Raw genomic sequence first — 24,249 nt, 5'->3', positions numbered from 1 at the left:
ACCTTGACACACGTACAGAAGTGAAGGAGTTGTTACCTCAGGTATCTGAAGGGCCTTGTGGTTTGCAGTCACTACTTTGGATAACCTCTGTATGTGCTCGTGAAGGACCCTGAAAACACAAAAAACATGAGTGAAAAGTTAGCAGCAGCCAGCCTGCAGTCCCCTGGGGCTTCCCACTTGTTTTAAATTTGATACTACAAGGGATATCTTCAGGAATGTACATAGTCATGGTGGCCCTACAGCTGATGGATACCAGGTCAGTGAGCGTGCAGAGGATTGTGCTGTACAACCAAGTAGCTCTTAGAGCATTCCAACAGCATCTGTTCTAAAACACAGAAACAAAAACCACAAATGCATGGAAAATACTGCACCAAACCAGGAAATGGAAGGACTCCTGAGGCAGATTTTGATCATTCTCTCAGCACACACACTTGCAGACCTGACTGTATCCCAAGTCATTATTACATTTACAACTTTATTCTGTTCTAGCAGTTTGTTGCAAACATGTTTGCACACGGTGCTAAAGCACTTCCCTGTTCTTTAACAAAATGTTCTGAACAAAAACATGGGTTTGTGTGGCCTGGTTGGCAAAGACAAGTCTGTCACAGGAAGGTTGCACAGCTTCCATCTGCACGAACTGCAAAAGAGAAACCAAGCACTTGGAATTCCATTAACTTACTGGTCACGCAGAATATCTCCATCCTGATTAGGGTAGAAGGCAAGTTTGAAAATGCGATTCATCACACTGCGCTCGATGGCTAATTGTGCATCCTGAAGCTGTTCCTCACTGGCATTCTGCCATATGGCATCCTGAGCCATAGCCCCATACAGGAACTGAAGGAAATCCTCAACTTGGGCTGTTTTATCGTCTGCTGCTGTGAGCTTCTGGAAATCTGATACAAGGGAAGAAGAGAAAGAACATTCTCTTAAGTAAAAAGTATTAATTCTGATAGGGCTTTCTGGCAGGAAGAGCCCAGAATCTACATCAGACTTCCTGCCAGCCAGCAGTGAGGCTGTTTTGCCCACATCCCAGTAAGGGAAATACAAGCAGAAACACTTGAAATAAACGGAGGCATTAGAGGAAAACCATGTAGAACACATTTAACAAAGCATATGGTCAAAATACTCAATACTGTGTTAATCACTCCCTCTGTAGGACCAGTTCTTAAGCTTCTTCCCAGCCACCCACAGAGACAGCACCCACAACAATCCCTGGGACAGGCACTGGCAAAAACCAGCACATACAAAGCTGTCAGATGCTGAAGGGGGAGCTGGGGCAGATATGAAAACCCACGTGTCCCATTTCCCACTACCCTTATTAAGTAGACACAGATGCAACATTCATGTTTATGTACAAAACACAGACCGAGTGATGCAGCCCAGTGAATGCAGCGTGACCAAATCACTGCCCATTCATCAGCTTCACATTTACAGCACCCTGCCCCAGAGACAGCTGCCACTCTCAGCTGCCAGCAGCCTCAATGCCACGGCTGCCAGTGGCTCTTTTAGATCATCCAGAAATAGCTGTCTCCTTTCTGTCCAGTGAAAGGGCTTTAACTCCTTCCTGGGTCACTGAACCTTATTACAAATACTTTCATCTCAGTAAATGCAAGATCTCAGATTAATTCCAGCCTATCCAGGCACATTTAATACACAGCACCCAAATGCTCCAGGAGCAAGAACTGACTCCAAATTCCTTATGTGCCCATTAAGTCAGACATGTGCCTAGAGAGCACAGAACTAGTTTGTTGTAAGTGGTTCTGTTTAGAGAGTTGTCTTCCTGGTGGTGCTGTCCTGTATGCTGTGGTATTTTTAAATCTTTGATTCATTTGATTCACACTACTACTATCCCCCATATCTTCTAAGATGCAACCACAGGTTCCAGACTAAGAATTGAACGCTGCAACTTCATATACTATTTATCAGTAGATCTAAAACAATTAATAGCATTATGCTTCTTCCATGGGGCAGATACTAGATAATATGATTTAGCATAACTTAGGCCAAGCGAGGATAAATTACCTTCATTCTCTCAGCCCGTGAAAAATGCAGACAGTTACCATGGCTTAGCTGCCACAACATATAGCAAAGTCACAGTAATCTGTCTATTTGAGCCATTAATTCACCAGCTGAAATTAAAGTCATTTTAGGAATCTTCTCCTCAGATCGAAAGTTGTATTTTAAAACATTAACCCAAGCCAGCATCTAAATTAGAAGGAATATAAACATTCCAGTCTGCATTAATCTTACCTTGAATAAATTCCCTTATTTTCTTTTCTTTGCTCTCCAGCAGTAACCTCACACATACTGTAGTGAAGTATCTGTTGGCCACTTCTTTATCTCGTAGAACTCTCTGCAAGAGCCTTTCCAGGTGGGCCTGTGTCGTCTGCAGGCCTTGGCGACAGCGAGTCAAATAAGCAATATATGGAGCTCTTTTCCTAAAATAAAAAGGCTCTACATCAGACTGGTAACAGATAGAGGTTAATAGCTTTACAAGCTGCTAAGCTGTAGTGCAGGAGGAATCTTCAACCTGTTGTTTATAAAATAGAACAATGTGTGACTTCGGAAGTTCACCTCACACAGATTTCTGTGAGTTCAGTGCCCTGGCAGCACTCAGGAATGCCAGACTAAAGCAAATTCCAAACAGCATTTTGTGTGTGTTATTGCTGAATACTACCCACAAATTGATTTAACCTGAGTTTATTACTACCTGGACCGACTTAAGGCCCAAGCTTTTTTAAGCCATTCACAGACAGCTGAGACAATTTCACTGTTTTGTGGGGAAGCAGAGGTGCAATAGCCTGGTTTGGTAAAGTACAATTTAAAACAAAAGGGATGTTCCCAATGTGCTAGTGAATAAATACATGGATTTGGGAAGCTGTTACTAACGAACAAGCTACCTATAGTCCTCTGCAATGGAGGCCAGCAGCTTCCGACAGGTCCTGTTGTCGAAGCGGCTCACGCAGCGCATCGTCTCCTGCAGCTGCGCCATCAGGTTCTTGTCCTGGAGGTTGATGGCTTCAGCCAGCTGAACTTTCAAGAAGCACACAATTTCATTATCTGATAAAGAACAAAGAAAAATTGTTAAGGAGAAGAAACAGGCATGATGAAAATAAACTGGTTCTGAATGTGGGAAACGTTAATGATTTAAAACAAAATTTCTGTACGTGAGGCAATAAATGTTATTTTAGAACAGTTTAATAAGCTTTCTCGAATTTTCCAGATATCAGAGGATAAGTTATCATATCATCATCTTAGCTAGTATTTAGAATCATTCTGAAACATGAAGAGGACCAGATAAGGTAACAAATTCAAATTCATCTGTTTGCAAATAAACCTAGAACGAATGGAGGGACACAACACAACACATATATAGTAAACCAACATAAAGACTAGTTAAGTCATTCAAGTAGCACAATTCCCAACAGCACATGTATTTGGGGAGTCTATTCTATAGCTTCAGGCTCTACCTGCACTACATCCATGGTACTTCATTTAAAAAAAAAAATAGACCAGATTTAGATGGCAGGTTTGTGAAGCAAGAACAAAACCATTGTGGGGACAAAAGGCAGCCTGTGCCTTTTAAGACTGTAGCAAAGAGAAGTGACCACAAATGGTGCAGCACAAGTGTCATTAGATGGGGGACAAGAAGAGATACACACAACACAAAGAACCTTTACCTTCGGGGTCTGTGTGGTCTGGGAGACCATTCCGTGTTGAGTGGGTCAGCATCGGGAAGGCAACAGAATCTGCTGAACAAAGAGCCAATCTCAATTTCTTCTTTGCATCCCTTAAAGAGGAAAAATATTTTCTTAACACAGTTGCTGTGAGGCCTGCTTCTTCAACAAGAAGTTATTATTTTCTTTTTTATTTAATAGTTATTTAATATCATTTTAATATACCAAAAATGCCAAGACTTAAGAATATTGATTCTTTTGATATAGCACCCAGACCATTTTCAAAGAAATTTTCCTAAACACTGAACTGCTCTGTCCTCTCAGGTTACAACATCCCTCCTTCATCAGTGGAAATACGACAGTTTGAGATGCTTAAAACTAAAAGTACATCAATGTTTACAACTGATCCATATTAGGATTCTTGTGGGAACCAAACTCACAGGTTCAGCTTTTAATTCCACTTTGTGGGTAAGACGAAACCTGCCAATGTATTTACCTATAGGAGAAAGCAGAACTTTGTGGCTGTGCTACTTGACTTGCAGAGTCTGGGAGATCGTCTGCAGACATGTTCTGCAAGGCCTCGTCCCGCGGGGAGTCGTGCATGCTCTCACCATCCCCAAGAGCCTCTGTGGCAACAGAGAAAACATTACACTTGAAGAGTCAGAGGAAGAAACCAGTCCAATTTTCTGCTTGTTATTCTAAGGTCAGGTCGAAAATGAAGACAGCAAATAAATCAGCTTATTCTGGATAAATGAAAAAAGCATATAAAAATATACAATCTACAAGTTGCTAAGAAAAAACAGCATCAGTTTTGTAAGGCAATATACTTCTTTAGTGCCCATTAAAACAAAACAAAAGAAAAAACTGTTAGGAGATGTGCTATCAACAACCAGCCCCCTCAACGGTAATATGAAAGAGAGGTCCTTGGGAATACTGATTTAATTCCCAGCCTCTGTGGGACTGTCCCACAGATTATTTGAGAAAACACCTTGGTTTAGAGCTCACCTTGTTCAGCTGGTAATACTACCATTGGTCTAGAATACTGAAGTGTTTTTATCTTTAAGGAAAAGAAACTATGTTGGTGATGATTCCAAAAGCCAGGCTCTCACCTGCACTGTCATAGTTCACTATGGCTCCTTCACTGGGACTGGTTCTCTTGATGGCATTCCTGTATTTGTCCAGAATGTCCTCAGCAGCTTGTGCCTGTGCACTGAGCCTTGGGCTGGGATCATCTGAAAGGACCACAAAAAACAACAGGAGTCACCCTGGTGTTGTGCCAACTGAAAGCAAATACAAAAACTCAGACCTACACATTTGGACTCTGTTTTTAGCCACATCAAACAAAGAGTTGCTTGTATTCCATGAAGCCCCAATTCAAATATATTTATAAAGTCTGAAGCAAACCAGAAAAAAACAGTACAATGAAAGGGAACATAAAAAGCAGATCCTCAGCATGTTTATACTGCATACACAAATGGTTCTGGGATATTTGAAGACTTCTAGAAATGATTAGGTAAACAAAAAACAAAACACCCAAGTTCAAATCATGTTTAATTTAGCATTTAAGTAACTATTACAGGACTGTGTGTGCAGCCATCCTTACAGCTCAGCTGTGACAGGGATTTGAGCTCTGTAATGGGGGGGGGTAAAAAGTGAGGACTTGAGTTAATATTCCACTATCTGCACTGACAGACACCTGACAACTTAAAAACAGTCTTCAAGTCAAGAAGTCTTTATCCATTTTCTTATTCAAAATGCCAGTTGTGAACATCAACTACAGCAGCACATACTTGTCTGTCAACAGCTACCTGGTGGGCACTCTGGAACTCCAGAAGGCATGTTCTGAGAGAAAATTACTATGATAAGATTATTCACATACCTTGAAGTGTTGCGTATCTGTCAGGCACCATGTCATCTTTGTCTTTCTCTTGTTTTTCTTTCTTTCTAAATGGAATAGGAGCTGAAAACGCAAGGTACCTCATCAAAGACTATCCTGAGATAATGGCCAAGTTGTAGAAACTTTAAGGAAGTGGCTAATGCAGAAGATTTTCATCAAATAAACTTCAATAAAAGCATAAGCTTATCCACAGGGTGGAGCAGAACTGCACTGCCATCATCTATAGTAAGCTCCACCTTTACCAGACACCCAGGCAGAACAGTTTTGCCTTGCAGGTACAACACACTCTAGAGAACTACTATCCAAGGGAGTCCGGTAGCTTCCTATTTTTATTGACATATTTATTTATACTTTGATTTAGCCATTAAAGTGACTAAGGACATAATAAAGGCAGCGTGCACCCTGACTGAAGTACCAAAACCTGACAGACATGCTCCCACCTTTGGGCATGGCAGACGCAAAACGTTTCCTCCACCAGGGCTTGTTCCTGTCAGACTTCTCATCATCGCTGTCTTTTCGTTCCTCAATCTGCAGAAGGGCAGAGTCTACATCTGAGCATTTACCAAATCAAGTGTAAAGAGAAAATTTCTCCACATCAGGCTCTGCTACACTGACTGTAAAAACAGAACTACAGCAGAGCACAGGGAGCACAGTAAATCAGAAATATCCCTCCTGAAGAGGACAGCCTGCAAATGCAAACCCAAAGTCATGAAGAACCTTAGATTTCACTTATTTCTTTTTTAAAGAAAATTACTTCTTAGGCTGTTGCAGCAGTTTACCATTACAATGAATTTATTTCTGAAGTGCCACTAAATCCAATAAAGTTCATCCAGTAAACTTAAGAGAAGCCAGATCCATTTAAGCCACTCTGGACATCTTCAGCTTTAGCTTATAAAACATTACTGGGCAATGTTTAAAGGGTAACAAAAGTGTGCTGTAATTCCTTGGCTAAACACATTTAATACCAACTCTCTGGCATGGATGCATAGTTAAAGTGGGCATGACAGAAAAAAATAAAATGATAAACAGAAGCCTCACCTCTCCCCTGGAGGAGTCCTTACTGGGAGATGAAGATGATGACTGAGACGTGGCTGCCAGCACAGCTGCTCCAGCACTGCTGGTGGCCATGGGCAGCTCCCTGTCCTCGTTCCCAGGACGTCTGTTCCACCCGGGATCACTCATGGGCCTCCGAACCGACGACACTATGTCTGAGCTGCGGCTGCGGACCAGCCTCTCCGGGTAGGAATGTCTCTGCTTGAAGGCTTCCAGATCGGTTGGAATCAGAGCATGAGACCCAAAGTTTGGCAGTCGGGCCTCGTTACCTCCCACAGCTCCTTCCAGGATGGGTGGATCCGGAGGTGGGTGAGAGGGTCTTGCATAGTGCACTTTAGGCCTTACTACAGCTGACACGCCTGTGGTCATAAGCATAAAAGAAGCCACGCTCATTTCTTTCAAGATTCTTCCAAATTACGTGGTATTTGCATAGAAGCATTGAAAATGCCTATTTTTAAAAATAAAAAAGCTTACTCTTTACAACTCACCCTCATTTGAGGACAGAGGGTCAAACAATGCAAGCAAAGAATCTGTCTGAGAAGGTGGAGATGTCAACTGACTGGCTCCTGAAATACAGGGAGAACAAAGTTAGCACTGTACCAAAACAACCTCCAACGTGAGGGACACTGGAGAAACAGTGCCCAGCAACAGCAGGTTACAAAACTTAGACTGCAAAATATTTGTAAAGATATTCTTGTATGGAAAGATCTCTGTAGTACATCGAAATGATCAAAGAATCACATCACAAATAGTGGGGAAATCTTGAGGAGGGGCCCAATTCCAAAAGGACAAGAGGACAGTCAATTTAATCAAACCAAATTAGGGAAAGGTGATCTTAGACCCAGTACTCAAGCTCTAGTACTGAAAACTACTAAAGTCTCTTTGTCAAACAAATACACTGCTGGCACATAAGGAAAATGTTAAGCTTAGTCACCAGAACTTTGAAATCAGGAAAACTGTACCATTTAAGGACTCTAAGTGTCATTTGTGCTTATCAGAGACTCCAGGTAAGTAACTTACCATGGGCTGTTTCATCCATATCGGGACTTGTCACAGAATCTTTTCCCCCGAAGTCAGAGCTACATTCAGATCTGAGATCCTCAATCTTGTTAGGAATATCTTCAGATGTTGCACTAATACCTTACAAAAGAAGCATCCATAATAGTCTTTCAGAGAGCAAGGAAGCAAAATCCTGAGGGTGTACAAATGTTTGGTGAACACTGCAATAATCAAGTCCTAACTCACAGTAGTACCTACAGACACATGGAGTTTCTGCACTCCCAAAATAACAATTTCTGGTCTACATTTTACCACTGCCATGAATACACTCTGACAAGGGGCATTAGGAGGATACTTCACTCTGTTATATACTTGGCAGAAAATGAAGAACTAGAGATATGCTGATTTACTTAAATTAAAAAAGTTGTGATAATAAAACTAAATACAAGAGTTGCTTCCAAATCAACTCTCTGCCAGCCACTGCTATTGCAGCACAGAGAATTCACCACTCTGCTGCCTTTTTCATTTCTTCTGTGAGATGAACAAAGAATCGCTGCTTTGAAAATTCCCGAATGAGTGCAGGAAGTTATTTTATGAGTGAAGTGAGGTATAACTAAAGTACATGCAACAGGGTGAGTGCTCTGATAGAGCAGTGTGTTTTCAGGGACAGCTGAACACACCTGACACAACGCTGAGTCCTGGAGTGCTGGGTCGAGAGCTGACCTCCCTCACATCTGTGTCATCAGACGTGCTGCCCAGCCCAGAACAGCTCTCCAGTTCTTGGAGTCTTTCCTCCTGTTTTAAGTCTGGAGCCTCTACAAAAAGGAGACAATGGAGAGCAGAGAGAGAAAGTATCACTCCTCAATGCCAGGCTCCCTTAACATTCACATGCAGAAGGAATGCGGGGGTGTTGGTTCAGTGTATCGAGTTCTAAGGTAACTCAACCACTTCAGCAAGAGTTTTCTTATATTCTTTGATACAGAAGGCAGGACTCTGCACAGACAGCAATGCTCTGTCTGCACAGGAATGCTAAGGAGTGTTTACTGTTTTAAGTGTTGTATTTCTTAGACACAACAGGATACAGTCACATCTTCACTAACCACAGTGAACTGTACGGCCCCTACTCAATATCACAGGGAAGGAAAGCAAGTGCAAGTTTGCTTTGCAAACCCTTCTCTTCCCCTTCAGCCCTTAAGAATTTCTTAAGTAACAGTAAGTCTCTCCCAATGCTTTCCATCTTCTCTCTGCCTAGGAAGGATTTGTGCTTTTAATCCTGGAAGTATTCATAAACACTAACTTAATCCTAGGACAATAATTTCTTGAAGAAAGAAGAGGTCGTTGTTCTGCATTATATGCCTCTGGAAGAGTCTTAGAATCATGCTAAAGAAATAAGCAAAAACTGCCCAATTCTGACCTGAATCACTCGGTAATACTTCCACACTCCACGCCTCACTTGTGGTTTCTGATATGGTTGAACCTGTGCAGGGATCAAGCAACACGGATCCTGAACCTGGCAAACACAGCAAGCTGCCTAGCATGTTCTCTGCAGCTGCACCTGCAAAAGTAAAGCCGAAGCGTATGGCTAGAGCTGGGCTCTGGAGACAGCTCTAGAGAGAAAAGTGTCCTTAACAAAGCCACCAGGAAACACAACGGTGAAAAGAAATGAGCAACTGAATACAATCCAGGTCATGCACACAAAATCCTCCTAGGGGAAAGCTGCAGTTTGCTCCGTGGGCACAGCCTGTTGAGGAGGGGAGGAGGCGGCTCCGCAGCCTCGCGGTCCCAGAGCGAGCGAAGCACGAGAACGTACCCGGTGCAGCACCAGTTACCTGCGATCTCCTGCAGCCGGTCCTCGTCCATGTTGGGGTCGAAGTCACTTCCCAAGACATCTGTGCTCCAGGTTTCGCTCACAGTTTCTGATATATCTCTGTCATCAGTCAAACCCATCATATCACGGATTTCAAACTTACGGAGCTTGTCATCCAGATTATCCTGAGTTGTGGCTGTGGGGAAATAAACAGTTCTCAGCTTTCTGAAAGGCTTCTCCAATTACTTCAGACTGAAAACCTGGAAGAGTGCATTCTAGGAAAAAAACTCCAACCAACCAACCCTCTAATTCTGTCAGGAAAGGCAGTGGTTTAAAGTGAGGCCTGTAAAGCACTACTACACTATTCAAGAGATGCTGTCTGAAAACACATTTGAGACGTAAGAAGAAAAATCTGGAAGTAAACATGGTGACCTATTGACTAAATCAACAGACAAAATAAATGAAATGTAGTGCTATAAAGAAACTGATACAATTCCTGTAGAAGAACTAACCACAGAAAAGCTGAGGCCTCTAGAGACCAATCCAGCCCAAACCCCCTGCCCTGATCAGTGACAGCAGATTGCTCATGGTCATGTCCAGTCATATCTCCAGGCTGGAGACACCACAATCTCTTTGGGAAACCTGTTCAGTGTCTGACAAATGTATATTAAACAGGAAACTATCCAGATGCTTTTAACCTACTCCAATCCAGATCATCCTACTCCTGAAGGGAAAAGCTTGATATCAAGCAAAACTTTACAAGCAGTTTCCTGTAAAGGACTTAAGCCTCAGAATTCCAGGTGATTTCCTTTTCCTAACAACAGACTACAAGAAATATTTCTTGGGAAAAATCAAACCAAACCACAAATAAATGCAAGAGTGATCACGAAAGGAAAACATCTACTTTTTTCTTCCTGAATTAGCGCATTTTGCCACCTCTTTCCGCAGGACTTTGGCTTTGCCATCTCCAGCTCCTCAGGCTGTATGAGAGCTGGCACCTGCCTTGTTCGTGCTCCAGGAGCTGCAGAGCCTCCACACCGTTGCTCCCGGAGGGGCCCGCGCCGAGCTCCGACACCGACTCCCCCTCCAAATCCAGCGAGGACACCGAGTTGGAGCGATTGGAAGGACCTGCGAGAACAGATTTTACTCTAAATCTAATTTGAATAACAGTGCCAAATATACAGCATTAACAATCCAGGACACGATTCACTAGAAAAACTAGAAGAAATTATACAAAATACTGAATCTCACCACTACTGTACTTTGCTGCAACTAAAAAGTCAATAAAGTCTTTGCCATTAATTTGTCCGTGAATTTGTTTTCCTTATTTTGAGGAGACAGAGAGCAAAAACTAAGTTATGGAAGTTATACACAATAATGCAGGACTGATCTGCCCAAACCTCTCCCATCCCACAGACACCTGTGCTTTGTTGTGTCTGAGGTTCATAAAAAGGAGTTGTCCAGAATCCAGAAATTATTCTGAGATATGTAACAGTTTATTAAAACATGGTGAAAAATAAGTCTGAGAAGCCCAAGTTAAGAGCTAAATTAGATTATCTTAATAACTAGTATTACATTTAAGTTTCAAAAAAAAAAAATCCCTCCGTTTTGTCTTTCTAAACACACTTAGGTTTTCCTCTTCCTAATTCTCAGACTTGGTTATGCCTTTGTAGGTCAAAATATAGCTGCAGGCTTTTTTCTCTGAACAACTAAGAGAAAAGACAGGCTCTCACATTACATGGTCTTCAGAACGGCAAAGATGAGATGGTGCATCTAACACACCTTCCTTTTAGAGTTAAGGGGAAAAACACCCAAAAAACAGAGCAACAAAACTTCTTCAAGACTTAAGCAGCCCTTCACCTTCAGATATTCCTTCCAGATTATCACTGCAGAGGGAAAAGCGCAAGGTTTTATCAGGTTTACCATGGAGTTTGTTCTCGTCAATGGGGACATCTTGCCCGCCATCTGCAAGCTGCATGTTTAAGACCTGGAGAGTGGGGAAAGAAACAAGGCTTCCTTGAAATCATCTATTTCTCAGGTAACTAAATAGTAAATAAAATGTTGGAGGCATGTTCTTGTATTGTCAGTGTCACAATCAAGTGTCTGATGTTCCATCTGAAAAAGGGCAGCAATGTCCCAAGTCAGGGCCTGGGGACAATGCAAGATACCACACTGTGAACATCAGGCATGTCCTGATAATGGAGCCAGGCTCCCTCAGCACCCCACAGACCAGTGTAACATGGAAACTGCTCTCCACGAGGCTGCCAAAGGAGATAATCCCAACCTCCAGGCAAGGCAGCAAATCTGGAAGCAGCAGCTGTGCTGCAGCTGGAGAAAGAAAGGGCAGTAACTGCAGTCCTGCCCTAAGAACACTCTGCAGGCACTGATGGCACTGATAGCACAGCTCTGCCCTCACAACAAGCTGGGCCTCTGCCTTTCAAGTCTGAGTTGCCAAAAACACCGGGATCGGTGCTCCAGTTCTGCCATTCACCTGTGTCCCTTGATCCAAGGGACAGGGCACTTGCATCAGTTTCTTCAGGCTCAACAAAAATAGCTCAGGTTTGCTCTTAAACATCTTAAGTGAGGGGAAAAAACCCACCTAACAAAGAGAAATTTGAAAGCTAAAAGCCCCAAGTTCAGTAACATAAAGTAAGGATTTTAATTCCAATTACTACCAAAACTTAAGTGTTACAACCTCATTGTTCTGCTACTGAGAAGACAGAGGCTGCACTGTTCAAAATATCTGAGATGTCATCGTGTCTGGATACCTCATTTTCTGACATCATTCCTGGAGTAATCTGTGGACCTGTCCCCAGAGAAATCACCAGCACTTCTTCTGGCTGAACTTCTGGGATAGTTTCCTGGGAGGATCCTTCGTGATCTCCATGCTGATCCATCAGAATATTTGATCTACTTCTGCTACGAGTTGCTAAGAAAATATTTTGAAATGTCAATATTAGAAAGTTTTTCGTTGTTTAAAGAGGAAAAAAGGACAATACAATGGAAATACAGAACTATAGTGTTTCAATTAGTAATACATACAAAATAAATTTACAAAATCAAAGTCTTATTAAACTTTGGGATATGGAACTGGTGTTTAAATTTGCGTATTGATGAAGGAAGCTTTCAACAAAAAAGAAGTAGAGAAACAAGGTACACTATGTCCTGTTTGTCTACACAAATTCAGCATATTCCAATCACAGAAAGACCTTTAATATGTTAAATGAGAAAATTAAGTTTGTTATCAACAAAAAAGGTCTAGGTTTCTGTGGCTTAAAACTCTGATTAATTTGTTTAGAAGGTTATTTTCACCTAAAAAATTGGAAATCTAATTCTAACAGGTGTCTCAAACACAAACATACAATAGAACATTGGGCGGTTCACTGATTATTTTGTGACTCTATTAATCTTTTCAACCGGCCTCAGATTCCCACGTTTGGCTCCATGGAAGCAAAAACGCCCACATGGAATTAAGATTTCTAAGTATGGCAGCATGACACCAATTATTTCTTTATTTGATCTGGGCAAAACAAGGCAAGTGTGTAGAAGTCACAGCCAAAATCTGATTATCACACAAAGGCACAGGAAGGGTTTTCAAAAACCACATGAACACAAAGTGAGTTTCACACAGAAATCAATGAAGAAATCTGAAAAGGGAACTGATTGCCAGAGTAACCCAAAGACATGCTTGAGTGGTGATACAGGGCAAAGTTTCAGAGAGAAGAATGGAAAGAGGGCATTACCCACCAAAAGGGGTTACTAGAGTTATGTGAGCTGACAGATTGGTGGCAGAGGTGTCCCAGGCAGTAATGGCTGCCAATTGCTGTCCTGGATTTCGGAAGCATTAAAATGAAACAAAAGAAATAAAAACTTTGAGCAAAAGCTATTTTATACCATAAAATAAATGCTGCTGTGCCAGTATTTTATAGGCTTAAGACCAGAGCCATTCAGAAGCAGAGTTAAAACAACATGGGACAGGTTTGTCTTGGGAGTGGTTTTTTGTGGGGTTTTTGCCACTTATCAGGCTCTGCATATTTTCATCCTTTTACACACCGACACCAAATCTCTCAAACAAAACTATCCCATGTGGTCATAACCACAGGAATGATCACTGACTGATTATTTATCACATAAATAGTTACTGACTAAGAGTACCACACTTCCTATCTTAAAATAAAGTATTATTGCAAAGGAAAAATTCAAGACCCAGAAATCCTATTCAAAAAACAAAAGCCAACCAACATAAAATTGCATTCCAGAATACTGACAGTTGGAATTAGAGCAGACAAGGAATGGAGAAAGGAGAAAGCTTCTCTTCTTGGCACATACTCTGAAAGTCCTGCTCCTGCTTGTTCATCTCCTCCCCATTTGCTCTCTTCTGAGACAGAAAAATGTTTAACTTACTCTATCCCACTAATTAAACAACTCTGCTTCCATCTTAACGCTTTCTTAAGCAACCTTCCCTCCCAGATCTGCTTCCCCTCTTTAAACTTTGCCTTTATTATCACTGTCAGCCACTACCATTATGACTACCAACCACTACACTGCTTTTCTCAAGTTCAACCCGGAGGATGAAGTTCACCCACCCTACTTGCATCACAAGGTAAGGAAGTTACCTGGCTTTCTATGCTAAAGAAAATTCTTCACTACCTACACAGAAAAAGTAAGAACTGAAGGTGTAGGCAAAGAGTAGCCCCAGGAGATGCCTGAGACAATGGCCCAGAAATGTCCCACGGTACAGAACACACGAGACTCCGCCCGCTGCCCTTACCTATCGGTAACCGGTTTTTTTTGTTGGCTGGAGTGGTCGCAGGAGAAAGCTGGGGGGTGTTATATGGAGTCATTTCGAGGCTGCTGCTTTTCCCTGGCTTGTTCTGGGGTAAGTTTGCCAGCAAGTTTTCCAAAGCCATCCGATCTTCCTTAAGCTGATCGCTTGACATCACGTTGCGCATAAAGCCAACCTAAACATTTACAATTAGTGTGGTAAGAACTGTAAGAGACCAGCCTGGTTTGTGTGCACATATGGGCACAAGTTTACACTGCTTTTCAAGAAGGTGAGGCATTACCAGAGTGGTCAGCTGGCTGTATGTCATGTACACCACGGTCCTGCTCAGCCCCTCCAGCAGGTTGACAGCAGACATCGGAGGCGTCTCCACCGCGCGCCCGTCGATGACCACATCCAGGAAAGCAGCAACACAGCTCTGCAGGGAGAGAAGAGACTGCAAATGAGAGACCACTTCTGGGGTTTGGAAAGAAATTTACGACAGGAGTTAAATACTTTACAGAACGATGTTAAGTTCTGCTTCCTACTTTTGAAATCCTATGATAGAGTAGCAGATATCATTAAAACCCCTGAAGAACAAGCAAGGAAAGCATGTAGTCAGTTATAGCATTTCCTTCATTTTTTTTCTGCATTCAAAAGTGTTACTTAAGTGTCCTCTTAAAACTTTTTTAAAAAATTAAACTGTTTTATGGCAATTAAACTGCCCCTTCCTGAAGGATCTGCTGAGCACAGACCAAAAGTGAAACAAGGAAGCAACACACAGTATCAGTTTCTGATTTGATGGAATGTTAGTTTTAAAATAAATGTGTAGCTTTGTGGTATGACTGTGTAACAATTAGAATTAGCAAAAACTTTGAAATTACACAAGGATATCAACATGTTTTTAAACATCTGACAGTACAACAAAGACCATAAGTTTCACTGTTGCTCTGATGAAGGTAACTGCTGTATGGATATGAATCACAGAACCACAGAATATGCTGAGCTGGAAGGGGCACACAAGAGTCCAACTCTCAGAAGATTAATACTAAAATGGAAAAGCTGAACAAAAAAGCACAACTATGCAAAAAAAAAAAAAAGGGAACAGAAGTTACTTGCACTAACAAATTCTTTGGTGTTAAACCAGACTTCATACTAAAGCTGTCTTCAGATCAAAGTGTTTTGTTTAGGTTCAGTTGAAAAGCCACAGACAGTAATTTAGCATTTCATGAAATCATAAAATCACAGAACAGTTTGGGCTGGGAGGACCTGAAAGACCATTCAGTCCCACCCCCCTGCCATGGACAGGGACACCTTCCACTAGACCAGGTCACTCCAAGCCCCGTCCAATCTGGCCTTGGACACTTCCTGTGTACAGTCTAAAATGTAATTTGTTTTAATTTCTTGGTTTGTATCTTCTTTTAAGAAGTGTTAGGTCAGAATAGAAGCAAGAATCCCTGATGCTTAATTCCAGAGCTCAAGGGTTTTTTCCCCCCAGCTTTGTGCAGGATTCAATCTGCTTTTCAGTACATGTAACTTGGAAGTTAAACACTTAGTAAGTCCTTTGTAATGTCTGAAAAAGGAGACTGCAGAAGGATGATGATGTATCCACTGAGTCTCAGGGTTTTTTAAGTCTGGATTCTTACTTTGTCAAATTTAGCAAGGCTGCTCTTGGTACGTGGATCTCCCTCCTCAGAGCCAGTCATTGCCAGCTGCTGCAGGAGCCTCCCAACCTGAAATGAAAAAGAAGTACAAAGAATAAGCCTTTGAAAACAACACGATGGACCCAATTACAAAAAAATACTCAAAAAAACTCCTCCATTCTAAATCCTTTTTCAACTAATACTCCAAGAAATACTTCTGAGTGAACAGTCTTGTGCTTGCTTTCAGGGCAGAAAAAAAGCAAGAAGCTTTAGAAAAAAAGCAGTCATTGCATTTAACAGAAAATGTGCTGTGAGCATCCATACTTCCCCCTCCCAGGAACAAAGCATGTTTTGTTTTTACAACACGTCACAATTGAGAGTTGAATCTAGGTCATCTTAAACCTAGAGGTTTTCAAAGCCTGCATATAGTTTACTGAGGAAAAAATAGCAAGAGGGCTAACCCTGATTTCAGAGCACATATCCCTTATTAATCTCCAACTGCAAAACAACCCTCAATTTAAAGAGTTGCCAACTGCAAGCTCTGCTGCAGCACCCGAGCAGTGGCACAGGAGAGGATTGCTAATGGGTTTCAGAAGAGCACTGTGTAAAACACACCACAACGATTATGCTGTGAGAGTCACTCCCTGCCCAGTTTACAGACAACGTTAAAAAGCAGGTTTTGTTCCTCCTGTGGGGAACATCCTCAGTCAGAGGAGTGTTGCTCAACACCTTCAGACAACACCTCCACGTACCATCATTAAACTGGCCAAGTATTTGCACAGAGACAAAACCTGGTCATGAGGGCTGGGGAGTGCTCTGAGGGCTGATGGCACAGGAGAGCTGCCCACCAGAAACACTGGGCATTACTGCCAGACAACAAGGGGGTTTCAGCAAAATATTCCACTATTTTTTGCAATACCTGGCACAACATTTAACATTAGCAGGAACAGTGCAACACACATTTACACACATTCCAGAATTCATGTTTTAGTCGTTTTTATGCTTTAGCTTCCATCCCTTATACCAGCTTTTATACAGGACATTTGCAACTCAGTTGCTGTCAGTTGCTTCAAGCCAGTATTTTAAGCAAACAGACAAAGCCTGACTTCTCATCAACAATTAACACAAATATTTTGTTGGTATTCCTCTTACAAGTAAGAGAGACAGTACCTTTACTGCAGCAGCATCAGTTCTGGTAGGAAAAAAAAAGGCCAAGAACATTTCTCATACGTATAATTTTAAGACTGCTTTAACATGAATCATACCTGCATCAGATTAAATCTTGCCACCTCATTTATAGGAGCATCAGAAATGATCCCATATTGCTCTGGGTTAACGATTGCAGGGCAGATGAAACAGGCCAGAAGAAGATCTGTGCACATGGCTCTGACCTCCCCAACCTCCAGCCTGTCCACACACGACAGCGTTTTGTACATCTGCGACACAATCCACCTCAAGCTGTGAGGAAAACAGTAAGTGTTTTGTTTGAGATAGCCAATGAATTTGTTGACCAAAGTCACCAGCTTGGCCTCGTTGGAGTCAACCATCTCTTGGACTCTTTGCTTGAACTTTTCTGTGCCTTTCTCTCCAAATAACTTTTCCTGCTGTACTGGGGAGAATCTCTCAATTAACTTGTTTGCATCGGTTTCCAGGTGGTCTTCATCTTCAACCAGAAGCTGCATGATTGGCTCATGTAAGGTTGCAGTAAGAAAAAGTTTTGCAGAGAAGAGTCCTTCAGAGAAGAGTTTGAACAAGATGCTGAAGGCACAGGTGCCTCGTCGGAGCAGCCGCCGGGGGTTGTCGCTCTCCTTGAGTTCAAACTCAATCAGGTAACGGAGGACCTGGAGCAGGTAACTCTCATCCTCCTGCATGATGCAGTTGCCATAAATGGAGGTAAAGACTGTGTGAATGACACTCTGAGTGTTGTCCTGGTTGAGCTTCTCTCCAGCAACCAGGCAGGACGCAATAAGCCTCGGGTTCTCTCTCAGTCTGTTCAGGAATTCTCCGTAAGCAGTCTCCTGAAATCCCAGCTGCTTATATCCATCCACAAACTGTGTGTCCTCCAAGATTTTTGCATGTTGGCAACATTCAGCAGGAGAGGCTTCAGCACTTTAAAGAAAAACATTGAAACAGTTTAAGTAACTCTTAAGTAAACAAGATCTTCCTAAAAGACGCCACGTGGTCAAACTATTAACCAGACAGCCACCAAGGAAAAGAGACTTTCCAGGTAGTCACTACAAGTCATCTGCAAATTCAGGAGAGTTTATTCCCCCGAACAAAAGCAAAACAAACACAGGTATTAAAAAAAAGTTGTCTAAATGGCCAACAAGTAACTTTCATGTGTGTAAGATTCCCTTGCTGATGTTTGATTTAAAACCTCACTATTTTTATGGTTAGTACAGCAAAGGACTCCAGATTCTAAGCGTGAAGAATCCGCCGGCTGCCGTGCCAGCCCCAGCAGTGCAGTCACCTGGTGATGATGAGCCTGTCCAGGTTGATGCGCTGCTGTTTGGAGATCCAGGCTGTCCGGTAGAGCTTCTCCGCCGTCTTCAGCACGTCGGCGTTGAGCCGCTGGATCAGCTGCTTCTCCGCCGTCACGTAGAGCCGCTCCTGCTTCAGGTGGTGAGCCAGCGTGTGGATGTCCAGCTTCACCATGGTGGGCAGCCAGGGGTGACACAGCACCCACTGAGCACAGAGAACCACACGGTGAGTCCCACAGCAGGGAACGAGCCCTGCCAGCCCCCACACCAGGCAGCAAATCCTGCTCTGTGCCCCCTCCCTCAGACCCCCAGCCCAGCACTCGGGGACTGAGTCACTCTTTCTAAATGCAAGGTTTCCTAATTGCCATTAACCCTTGTTCTGTCAGCACAGCAGGGACACTTGCAGAGAAGCAAAGGGTGTTTTCAGCTGGCACTGGTGATCTGGGACAGGAGTACAGCACTGCCCAACTCCTGACCACAGTCCAGCACACGAGAGGGGAATCTGGCCATCACCTGCACAGATGTGGCTCTTACTTCATCTTGGGTGACACAAGCTCAGGGAGATGAAGACCAGCCCCATTCCCACTCACTGTCTGGGGAACAGGCATAAAGATTTCTGCCTTTACTCCTTCATCCTAAAGCCCATCCACGTAACACAACACTCCCCAAGGACCTGGATGTTGTAATCTCTGGGCAGCTACCTCTCTCACCTGTTGGTGCATCAGAAGCACCACCCTCCCAGTATTGCTCTTTTCTGCTAAAAAAATAAATTACTAATTTAAAAAAAAAGGCAAAAAAACAAACCCCAAGGAGTATCAATACCCAGATGAGGCAGAAGCTGGAAATAAGTCTGGAGACTTTGCTCAACAGTAGAATTCATTCAAAAAAAATTCCTCAAATATTTCAATTCAGAAGAATACTTCTCTGGGCCGTGATCCAAAAGTGCTGTTTTAAAGAGAGAAAAACTGAAACAACCGTGGTCTTTCATAGCACATTAGGGGCTAAAATCTGCACAAACTACTGTTCTGTCTGAACCTAACATCATCTTCAACTTCACAATTAGAGAACATCTCAATTAGCAGAGTACCACGCCAGTCAAGATGCATTCCAGGAGCAAATCCATCTAAAAATTAACTCTATGGGAGGAAAAAACATCAACTGCATTAATGCTGATGAGGGAAGGGATACAATCATGCAGGTCATGCAATTGATGATTAACTGTTGTATGTCTTCCCCACCAGAACCCACAGCCACACCAGATAATTTAGGAAGGAAAAGTGTATCACCTGCAACAGCTACCTGTAGGATGTATCAGTAATGGATATATGTCAGAGGGCTCTGCTGAGGAACCCTTCAAAGCCATACTACAGTTAAAATAAAAACTTACTTCCCACAACCTGCAGTGACTCTGGACAGGCCTTGCTTCACAATTCAGTCCACGCTTGAGAAACTACAAAGAAGGTACCACGTGCTGGCTCAGTGCTCTCCCCTTTTAGTGTTTCAAAGATCTGTGGTTCACTGTTCAGCATAGCAGGAGGTGATCCTTGTTGAACAGTGGGAACACAGATTAGCTCCCTAATTAGGCACAGGTTTCCCGTTTGTTGGGGTTTTTTCAGCCTGATAACCTGGTGCACTGACAACCATCACTGCTCCTTGTGTAATTAAATTCTTTCATCTATAGGTTTAACCTCACAACCAGAACCCAGGCAGAGACAAATAGAGAAGCTGTCACAAGTCTTTATGCACAAAAATTTGCAGTATTATTACACCTAATGGTGTAAAGATCATTCGTAGCATATACAGACAATTGAGTATAAAAAGCTCTCAAAAAAAAAAAAAAAAAACAAACCAAACTCAAAAGCCCCCCAAAAACCCAGCAACCCTAACCAGTGGTTACAGCTGATGCACCCAAAGATGAGAGTACAACAGGAACCTGAAGGATGTGCTAATTCAGATATTTTTAACTAGGACAGTCTGAGAGAAATGATTAGAAAAAGAAACATTGCTGTTACTGCCAAAGTTCTTTGAGAAACAAATAACAACTTCTTGCAACAAATTTATTTTTTGTCTCAGAATTTAAGGGCTCACAAAAAAATCAGCAATAAACTTGTTACTGCTTGCAAACACAGTAGTAAACATTTGTGATGCCACCTGAAAAAACCCTGACAGAATGGGCCTCACACCCACTTGGAAAGTGAAGTGAGCACCCAGCACAGGACCTGGGCACCTCCTCGCGACAGAGCACGTCAGCCCTTACCCACACACCGGGTCCTGAGTGGCTGTGGGACACTGCCCACTGCTGTGCACTCTGATTTTTGATTTTAAATTGTCACCATGAACTTCAGGCCCAAATCGGGGCTCCGAAGAGCACCATTGGCTGCAACTGCACTTCTAAATATACTGGTCTTGTGACTACCTAAGAACCTCCTATCAGTTGGCACTGCCCATGTGTCTGTGTTATCTGCCTCTGCTGTACAACAGCAGAAATAACGAAAGCAAGAGGAGAATTGATTCAGAACTGAGCCACAGCAGGTTACTGTGTACCACTGCTTTGTCAGGAACTGTGAAAATCCACAGGAAGACAACTGCACCACAGCAGCTTCCACCCTATGTACAAGAAAACGGGATCAGCAGCTTCCCTGCCTTTGTAACCTCCATAAAAATCCAACTGACTTGACTCCCAGGATTGCTGCTGAGATCCACCTCCATGGAAAGGAACATCTTGTCACTGCCTTTCACCAGTTTCTAAATGAATTATTCTGAAGCCACACAAGCACAGCAAGAACTTTGTCTTCACCTGAGGTCTCTCAGACACCTGAGAACAGCAGAGATGTGAAGTTTAACACACACGGTGCTTCAGGAGAGCTCAGGAAAGGAAACCCGAAAAACCCAGTCGAGCAAGACACATGTGCTTTTCCTCTCTTCAGATCCTGGTATTACTAACACAGCCTGTCCTGAAAGGAGAAACTACTGTACCACTAACACACCTACTGACACACACTGCTCCTCCCCAAAAACCTCTTCCCTTTAAACAGTACGACAGGACAGCAGCTGCACCCCTGACAGGCTGCACGAGGTTCACTCCAGGCCAGCACTGGGGACAAGGCTTTAGGGGCACTCAGCCCCAGTCAGTGGTTGGTAACACACCACAGAGGCAGTGCTGGAGCAGAGTGAGCACCAACAGCTCCAGCTCCTGCCAATTCCAGAACACTGTTTGTCAGATTACCTTATCAGCTCCTCATAAACAAAAAGGTGCCCGTAATTATCCAGCAACCTGGTTTATGAGTGCCACGCTCCACACCTGGAACAGCAGGTATCTGCATGTGGCTGTATAAAGGAGACAGTTTAGGATATTTAGACATCCAACAGCCTGCTGTGGCTGAAGAAACAACAGATATTAAATATCTCCTGCTACGTGCAGATTATTTTTCAATCCTGAAATTACACGTTGATACGAAAACATTCCCATTTTCTGTCAGTTATTTCAAGACTTCTCAGGAACCTACTAATAACTGTGACACAGTAAGAGCTGCTTGGCACAACAACTCAATTTCTCTTCATGATGCTCCACATATCAACAACAAAGACTGCATGACCTGACAGTATCCAAGATGCCTTGCCCTGCTGGCAGCACAAATTTGTTCAGAACCTGAGGCAGTCTATCCTTTGATGAACACAGGACACGGATTCCTTCCTACTCTTAAAAGTCCTGGAAAACATGACATTGAATCTTTAGGTGCTGAAGTCCATCTTAAAAAGTCTGTAGGTTTGTCCTGTGACATGCAGGAATGAGCCACATCCCTATCGAGTATGTCTGTGATTCACCTGACAGAAAAGAGATTAAGTAAAGTGGTAAATACTGCTGGTACACCAGATTCTTCTTCCTACTCCAGCATTTCCTGCTCAGGGTTAGTTGCTCCTCCTGAGTCTCGCTACGCAAGACAACTTCCAGAGCAAGTTTGGGCAGATCTAACGTAGGCAGGGCAGGGCAAGGCACAACTGAAATCATTCCTTCTTACTGAAAAATAACTCCTAAGCAAGCCTGAATAGCTTCCAAGCTAATTCAGCCCTGATGAAGTATCTCTTTTCTCATTAATATTTACAGTAGCAACTAACAAGCCCCATTTCTTTATACAAGCTAACAGCCTGTCTGCCACAGTCGAGCTAAAAGAACCCTTTTTGGGGTAGGATGGTTCACCATGACCTAGGGCTCATCTGCTGAACTCTCAGGTTACAACACCCACCATCTAAAACACACGTGTTAAATGCAAAATGCAGTTCCACTGTCTAATTGACATTAGTAAGAAACTCATCCCTGAAGTTTGCTCCTGCCCAGAGGCTGCTCTCAGCCAGCACTGGACATACTGTCCATGTGTAGGCAAGGAGCACCTTGTTTCCCTTGCCCCAAAACAGAACTTGATCAGTAATGCACAGGATCAGCTGGCTACTAAACTATCTATTATGGCATTACTGCACTGCATAAAATCAATAAAAGCACGTAATCAGACTAAAATCTACTGCAGTTGCTTGTGATGCTGTAAAGAGGAGCTCCCTTTAGGTAAGGGTCACATTAATAAACTTTCAGTCGGAACAAGTGCAGAACTCGCAGCAGCTCAAACTGACAAAACCAACCTGTTCCCAGCCCGTTCTCCCGAGAGCAGCTCCCTTCCCCACAGTGAAACATCCCATCCAGGGGCCACCAGGGAAGGCAGCTGCTACCGAGGAGAGTATATTCTCCAGGACCTGACAAGTCTCACACCAAAACCGCTGTGTGGAATATCTTGAATATTTTGGAACCCTCCACGGCAGCAGCAATGTAAAAGTCTCTTTCCTGTAGCCACCATCCTGCCACTTTTACAGAATGTTTCAGATTTCAAGTACCGCCCGTGCCATTCGCCCTCCATCCTCTCCAAACTGCAGCCTCTACTTGTGAGTCAACTGCATCGTCCACCAAAATAGCATTTTACCTATCAGTAAGTGTAGTGTCACATGCCCGCTCCGAGAGCTCCATCCCGACAGCTCTCAGGAGCGCGGGATCATGACTTTGCAAGAAAAAAGCCTGATAGTGCCTGGACGGAGCTCTCCGGCGTTGGGGGTCTGCGAGCAACCAAAAAGGGAAGTCACCGCACTCGTCCAGTTTCAAGTGTTAGACCTGCCCAGCACAAAAGCCGTGAAGGAGCCGGGCAGGACCGGCAGCCGGAGCAGCGAGGCCGCGCTGCCGAGGGACCCGGCGTCCGAACCCCCCGAGCCGCGACCCCCGGGCCCCCCGGCAGGGGCTGCAGGGCACAGACAACCCCCCGAGCGAACCCCACCGGCAACTTCTGCCGCCGCCCCCGCGCCGCTCCCCGCACCTCCCGGGCGCCCTATCGCGATACCCCCCTCCGACATACCCTGCTCGGCTCCGTCTCCGCTCGGCCGCCCGCCTTCCCTCTCGCTGCCCTGGAAGAAGCAGAGGGTTTGTCAGGCCCCGGGCCTTCCTCCTCCCGCTCCCGCCGCTCCTCCTCCCGCTGTCCCGCGCCCCGGGGCGGTCTCTCGGCGGCCCGAGCCCTGCCCGGCCCCGCTGCGGCCCGGCCGGGCGCGGCTCTGCGCACGCGGCCGCGGGGCTGCTGGGACTTGTAGTGCCGGGGCCGGGCCGGGCGGGGCCGAGACACCCCCGCTCCGCCCCGCCCGGCCTGCGCGTGCGGGGCGCGGTGTCGCGACACGGCGGGAGCTCGCGACCTGCCGGCACCGGCGGGAGGGGCGGCGGCTGCCCGGGACCGGCCCCGGTGTCTCCGGGGGGCTCTGGGCACACACGTGTCACCTCGTCTCCGGGGGGCTCCGATAGGAGACCCCGCAGGGCCCGGCCGTGACACCGGCCCGGCGCCGACCTCACCGCATCTCCCCCGGGCGGGGCCCCCAGTAACCCCTGATACCCCGATACCCCCCGGTAAC

At 44.2% G+C, this 24,249-nt stretch overlaps 1 protein-coding gene across 3 annotated transcripts in view; it reads right to left on the bottom strand.

Moving 5' to 3' along the window:
• The window catches only part of GAPVD1 (GTPase activating protein and VPS9 domains 1), a 29,524-nt gene extending 5,648 nt beyond the window's left edge, over positions 1-23,876 (bottom strand). The window contains exons 1-25 of one of the 3 annotated variants that reach the window (XM_027741413.2): positions 23,709-23,875; positions 18,309-18,523; positions 17,104-17,947; positions 15,842-15,928; positions 14,500-14,634; positions 14,205-14,394; positions 13,181-13,261; positions 12,202-12,362; positions 11,294-11,420; positions 10,436-10,561; positions 9,456-9,629; positions 9,041-9,181; positions 8,307-8,441; positions 7,648-7,767; positions 7,116-7,193; positions 6,613-6,986; positions 6,015-6,102; positions 5,557-5,637; positions 4,787-4,909; positions 4,174-4,303; positions 3,681-3,790; positions 2,901-3,060; positions 2,251-2,438; positions 680-893; positions 37-109 (exon numbers count right to left, since the gene is read on the bottom strand). In XM_027741413.2, the coding sequence (XP_027597214.1) occupies positions 37-109; positions 680-893; positions 2,251-2,438; positions 2,901-3,060; positions 3,681-3,790; positions 4,174-4,303; positions 4,787-4,909; positions 5,557-5,637; positions 6,015-6,102; positions 6,613-6,986; positions 7,116-7,193; positions 7,648-7,767; positions 8,307-8,441; positions 9,041-9,181; positions 9,456-9,629; positions 10,436-10,561; positions 11,294-11,420; positions 12,202-12,362; positions 13,181-13,261; positions 14,205-14,394; positions 14,500-14,634; positions 15,842-15,928; positions 17,104-17,947; positions 18,309-18,493 (4,125 nt within the window). In that variant the 5' untranslated portion in view covers positions 18,494-18,523; positions 23,709-23,875. Of the gene's footprint in view, positions 1-36; positions 110-679; positions 894-2,250; positions 2,439-2,900; positions 3,061-3,680; positions 3,791-4,173; positions 4,304-4,786; positions 4,910-5,556; positions 5,638-6,014; positions 6,103-6,612; positions 6,987-7,115; positions 7,194-7,647; positions 7,768-8,306; positions 8,442-9,040; positions 9,182-9,455; positions 9,630-10,435; positions 10,562-11,293; positions 11,421-12,201; positions 12,363-13,180; positions 13,262-14,204; positions 14,395-14,499; positions 14,635-15,841; positions 15,929-17,103; positions 17,948-18,308; positions 18,524-23,708 lie in introns of all 3 variants that reach the window. The other 2 variants (XM_027741419.2, XM_027741418.2) reach the window with 2 other exon arrangements.
• Between the last annotated feature and the right edge of the window lie 373 nt (positions 23,877-24,249).

Source organism: Pipra filicauda, unplaced genomic scaffold (assembly GCF_003945595.2).
Source record: "Pipra filicauda isolate LSUMZ 115617 unplaced genomic scaffold, ASM394559v2 scaffold100_size2392355_pilon, whole genome shotgun sequence".
NCBI classification, from domain to species: domain Eukaryota; kingdom Metazoa; phylum Chordata; class Aves; order Passeriformes; family Pipridae; genus Pipra; species Pipra filicauda.
This window is presented reverse-complemented; position numbering and strand designations above follow the sequence as displayed.